At 37.6% G+C, this 5,109-nt stretch overlaps 1 protein-coding gene across 2 annotated transcripts; it reads left to right on the top strand.

Annotated features, from left to right (window-relative positions):
- LOC109822963 lies at positions 227-3,680 on the top strand. Of its 2 annotated transcripts, XR_002242331.1 has the most exons (5): positions 227-597; positions 676-759; positions 2,751-2,838; positions 3,239-3,303; positions 3,373-3,680. XR_002242331.1 is itself a non-coding variant. In XM_020389246.1 (4 exons), exons 2-4 carry the CDS (start codon positions 701-703, stop codon positions 3,535-3,537), a joined length of 312 nt encoding a protein of 103 aa, XP_020244835.1. In that variant the 5' UTR covers positions 227-597; positions 676-700; the 3' UTR covers positions 3,538-3,680. The 2 variants fall into 2 exon arrangements, 1 of the variants encoding a protein (XP_020244835.1); XM_020389246.1 differs by lacking the exon at positions 3,239-3,303.

The following is a 5,109-nucleotide window of genomic DNA, read 5'->3' on the forward strand; positions in this document are numbered from 1 at the left end:
TCTAGAATATTCCGTCTAGAATAAAATATTCTAGACGGAAATTTCCGTCTAGAATAGTATTCTAGACGGAAATTTTATTTTTAAATTTTTTTAAAAAAAATCCTGGTATCCTAGACGGAAATTTCCGTCTAGAATGTATTCTAGACGGAAATTTCCGTCTAGGATACTTTCCCATTTAAAAAAAGAAATTAAACCCTCAAAACCCAGCCGCCCCTTTACCCCCAAAATTTCGCCGCCCCAATTTCCCCCCAAAATCGAAAATTTCATGAAAATCCATCAAACCCCTCCTTTCCCCAAACCCCAACCCCAACCTCCTCCTCTTGTCCCGTTCCCTCTCCTCCCTGAGCCCGTCCCAAAACCCTAGCAGCCTTAGCGGTCCCCCTCCCTCGACCTCCGCCGGGTTCAGCACCGACCGCCTCCCTCCGACGACCAGCTCTTCCTCTTCCGACGACTCTTCTGGCTCTTTTTCGAGGTTTTCTCCCCCTTGTCGCCTGATCGCTGAGATTCCTCCTCCATTTGAGGAGGAGGAGGAGGACAAGAAGGAGTCGGGGAGCGCAAATTTTAGAGCGAGAGCCTTTTGGAGCCTGGAATTCGAAGGTAGGGTTTTGTTTAGTTTCTCTGGTTTTAGATCTAGCGATGGATGGATGTTTGATTTTGATCGTAATTCATGTGCAGTGAAATCTTAACTAGTTCAGTTCACATGACGGAGCCTCGAGGATTGGTTTCGCCTTCGATTTCGTCTTCGACTTCTCGATCTCGGTAAAACCTACTTGTTCATGGAGCTGATATGAATGATAATTACTTGTATCTAACTTTTTCTTTTTTTTTTGCATTAATTTTGGATGCTTTGTATTAAGAAATTCTGGTAGTTTGAAAGTATTTAGGAATCACGGCATTTTGGGTTCTGTTCGACTGCAAAGAATGGTATATTTATTGATGTATTCTGATTTGATTTCTTATGTTTCTTTAAATATTTGGTGGTCCTTGATATTACCATATCATTAGGATGCAATTGAGAATGGATGCAACTCTATTTAGCTCTGTTTTTGAACTGTTGCTAAGCTTTTTTTTAATTTGGATAAATACATCATCAAGAGATAGAATATATAATGGTTAATTGTATACAGATTGCCGGTTTATGTCACTTGTTATTTCATTTGTACTCAAGGCGTAAGCAGTAGTAAAATGGGAATTCTAATTTGTGTTTGTTTCAATGTATGCTAGAAACTAGAGGGGATTTTTTTTCCATGTCAACAAAATCTATACCAGAAGTCCTACTTATTTTTTTCCCCGGAGATTATGGAGAGATAAAAAAACGTTATTGTTTGTCCGAATTTATCACCAAGAAATCCCTCACGTTATGAGCTCAGCTTTTAACACGTCCATTATATTCCTGTATACACAAGTAGACATATAACCAGATTTGAGTCTGATTGTAGATTGAGATTATTAGGTAGAAGTTCGGAAAGGTTTTTTAAGAAGATGAGAATCCTTCCACTTTAATTCGGGCACGGTGCCGATCTTGCAAGTTAATGTGATTTGGGGAGATGAGAGGTATAATTATTGTTTGCCATTTTCTGTTGCTATTTTTTGGAGAGCAGTTGGATTTTTTTTCCCTCCCCGATAGGCGAACTAGTTTCGTTCAAAGAGTGTTTTTTATTTCAATGAAAATAAAGTTTTCCTTTGGGAAGGGATTTTATGTTTTCCTATCTCGGAGCTGTAGTTAATGATGAATCTTAGGCTCGTTTGTTTCTTCGTTTGTTTTGTTGGAGCATGCTCTTGTTTGGGGCTAATTCATTCATCTAGCCTTTGAATTCTTGATTTTCTAGCTTTTGAAATATTTTCTTATTAACCTACTTTAAGATAGATTGTCCATTTTTATGGGCATTCCATCTAAATGTTATTTTTGAAATTTAAGATGGAACAGAGTTCCCAGTTGTTTTCCTATATCGGAGCTGTAATTAATGATGAATTTTAGGCTCGTTTGTTTCTTCGTTTGTTTTGTTGGAGCGTGTTTCTGTTTGGGGCTAATTCATTCATCTAGCCTTTCTTGATTTTCTAGCTTTTGAAAAATTTTCTGATTAACATACTTTAAGATAGATTGTCCATTTTTATGGGTGCTTCATCTAATTGTTGCAAGCATAAATCTTTAAACATTACTGTATCTGAATCATGTTTGGATATTTATCATAAAATATGTGCAATGTCTTTTTAGGAGAAGTCTGAGACATATATGCCTATTGAGCCAACAATCTATGCCACCTCTAAAATGCCGATGCAACCTGTGATTCTGCCTAATCGTTTTTGATGTTTTAGTGTTTGCTTTTCCTACCTGCTCACTGGCATCTTTGGTTTTAATATTAAGTCCCTGTCTTGCCATCGTTGTCTCAGTTCTAAAAATTAGGCACCTAGGCTGAATTGTCCCTATATTTGGTGGAATGAGGGATTGATTAGGTCAACTTATTTTGAGAATGTTTTACCTAAAACGATTGCAGTTATTGTATAGCATTACCAATTTTAGTATAAATGACATTCTTATTAAAAATATGGGCTCTAGGACCTTTTCAAAAGTCAATAATATGGAGGATGTCATTGGTTCTATCATCACGATCGTCTTGTTGTAACTCTTGTTTGTGTAATTCTTGAGATAAATAACAACAATAGATTTCTTTAACGTCTTCGTACTAAAGTTTTGGAATGGATAAACTGTTGGAACTTGGAACTCATAATTTTCCCGTTCTTATCTGCAGCTTAACAAGGAAGGAGTTCTACTTCTTCGAGGTGGACTCCAGGCTCTCAAAGGACCTCCCTCTGGATCTGCAGAAGCTCAGATGCAAGGTAATACCCATCTTCCATATGAAGTTCCTTGATTTGAAATCACTTATCCAGCCATGACAATTGGGAACTTGAGTTCTAATTAAAAAGTTACTGATTTTTTTTATCAGTTGCTTTCCTTTTTGATATTTCTAGAGTAAGAGTTCAGCCTGGGAAATGAAGGGAAAGTAACACGTCTTCCAGAATAGATTTGAAAGTTAGCTATGACATTTACAATATTTTTATTCCTAGTTAGACAGTAGTGTTTATTCGTAATTGTATTTTAATTATCAACAACGTGTTTATTGCGTGCTCTCATTGAAAATGAGTAGTAGGAAATGTTTTATGTTCTTTCTTCCAATAATTTTTTTTTCTGACCAATCTGACCATGGTATTTTATTCGCTATCTCCTTGCTGTCAATAGGTCCTTTTGATTTCTATAGAAGTGCCAGTCTCATAGGAAGTACCAGTCTGACCAATCTGACCATGGTACTTTCTTTTTTTAAATGATTATTCAAGTTTTTGGGTCAGTGATTATACTGGTTTTCATGATTTCAGGCTACTCATATTAGCGTCGGGGTTGATGTTTGTATGAGTTATGAGAGGAGACTCTACTTCAGTCTCCCAAGAGTGCAGCATGTTCTTCATGCCAACAGAACAAAATTGCCTTATAGGATGTCAATGTGCAGTCAGCGAGTATTCCTATTTCTTGAATTCATATGACCTTATCCATCATTTTTTATAACTATTGTGCGTAATGTTGTGCGATGGAGCATACAGAACCTCTGGTAAATAATTTATGTAAAAGTTTGTAAACAATTTATGTATCTCTTTACTATTTTGGTGAATGTATTATTTGAATATAATGGGAGTTGATATTGGAATATAATTAGATTCTGTTGGATATGAATATAATTTTTTGTTGTTCAATATAATGTTCATGCATCCAAAGCAAAAAAAAAAAACACTGTAGCATAGTATCCTAGACGGAAATTCCGTCTAGGATGCTAAAATTCCGTCTAGGATACCTTTTTTAAAATAAAAAAATAAAAAAATTTTAAAAAATCAATTTTCGTCTAGAATAATTATTCTAGACGGAAATTTCCGTCTAGAATACTTATTCTAGATGGAATTTTTTTCCGTCTAGGATGAATTATTCTAGACGAAAATTCCGTCTAGAATAATCCGTCTAGGATGTATTATAGACGGTTTTTGATTCCGTCTAGAATATTTCGTCTAGGATGTATTCTAGACGAAATTTCCGTCTAGAATATTACATCCTAGACGGAAACATACTAGACTCGTATTCTAGACGGAATTCCGTCTAGGATAAGTATCCTAGACGGAATTCTGGGTATCCTAGACGGAATTTTCCGTCTAGGATGCCCCATTATTTAGCAGTGATAGTCAAGGAAAAAGAGAATGTGTCACTTGGATTTGGTTGGTGAGCTTGTACACAAATTGGGGGACAACTCAAGGGGTTGAGACCCGGTTTATTTGAGAAAAAGGGTCTCGTTCAGGAGACGCCACGTCCAACGAACATCTTTATTCGCCAATTCATTGTAACTCAGGGTGAATTCTCTACCCAGATGTTTAGATCTCCAGGACGGGTTTGTTCTGGAGAAGGAGGTTAGTGGACCCGTATGGTTGACTTCGTTCTTGAGGAGCTTAAGGAACCACTCGCTCAATCGGGTCTCACAGTTCCTGTGTTAGCTACTCAACGGGGGGTCATGCAGAGTTATCACAATTTCTTCGCTATGTTGCAGAAATATAACCCGGATAGCTGTACATTCTTCACACCTAGAGGGGAGTTAGGTTTTGCTCTCCATGAGATGCAAGCAGTATCGGGATTGCCGTTTGGTGGAATTCCCTACGAGGAATTCATCCCTACCACAGAGGAGCTTTCCATGTTAAGGGCGACGCATCCAAAAGTTTATGCTACTTTCTGGGAGTTGATGTGCCACTTCCATATATGCGCTCAAGTCTTTGGGATGCGTGGAGGGGGCATTATGCATACCGCATGGGCGGAATACCTCTTTCAAAACTTTGACCGAAAAGACGTAGTTGTATCTCGCTGTAGGCTGTCTAAAAATCACAATGGATAGCTGATCCCTAACAAGCCCCGACGATGGAAGTTACAATCAGACGACTTTCTAATTACTGCATCTGCAACTCTGCAACCGCTATAAACATGGCCTCATCTCTGAGATGATTGATCTTGATGGCTGCGACAACAACATGACTAATATTATATTAGTAACTATTAGAGATGCTGATGAGCAGTGTAATGATTTC

This window comes from Asparagus officinalis, chromosome 8 (genome assembly GCF_001876935.1).
Source record: "Asparagus officinalis chromosome 8, Aspof.V1, whole genome shotgun sequence".
In the NCBI taxonomy this organism is placed as follows: domain Eukaryota; kingdom Viridiplantae; phylum Streptophyta; class Magnoliopsida; order Asparagales; family Asparagaceae; genus Asparagus; species Asparagus officinalis.

Bases quoted from the DNA above. Each gene is read 5' to 3' on its own strand.
- LOC109822963 (XM_020389246.1), top strand. From the start codon at position 701: ATGACGGAGCCTCGAGGATTGGTTTCGCCTTCGATTTCGTCTTCGACT. The intron at 760-2,750 runs GTAAAACCTACT...TCTTATCTGCAG, and splicing joins TCTTCGACTTCTCGATCTCG to CTTAACAAGGAAGGAGTTCT. The intron at 2,839-3,372 runs GTAATACCCATC...TCATGATTTCAG, and splicing joins TGCAGAAGCTCAGATGCAAG to GCTACTCATATTAGCGTCGG.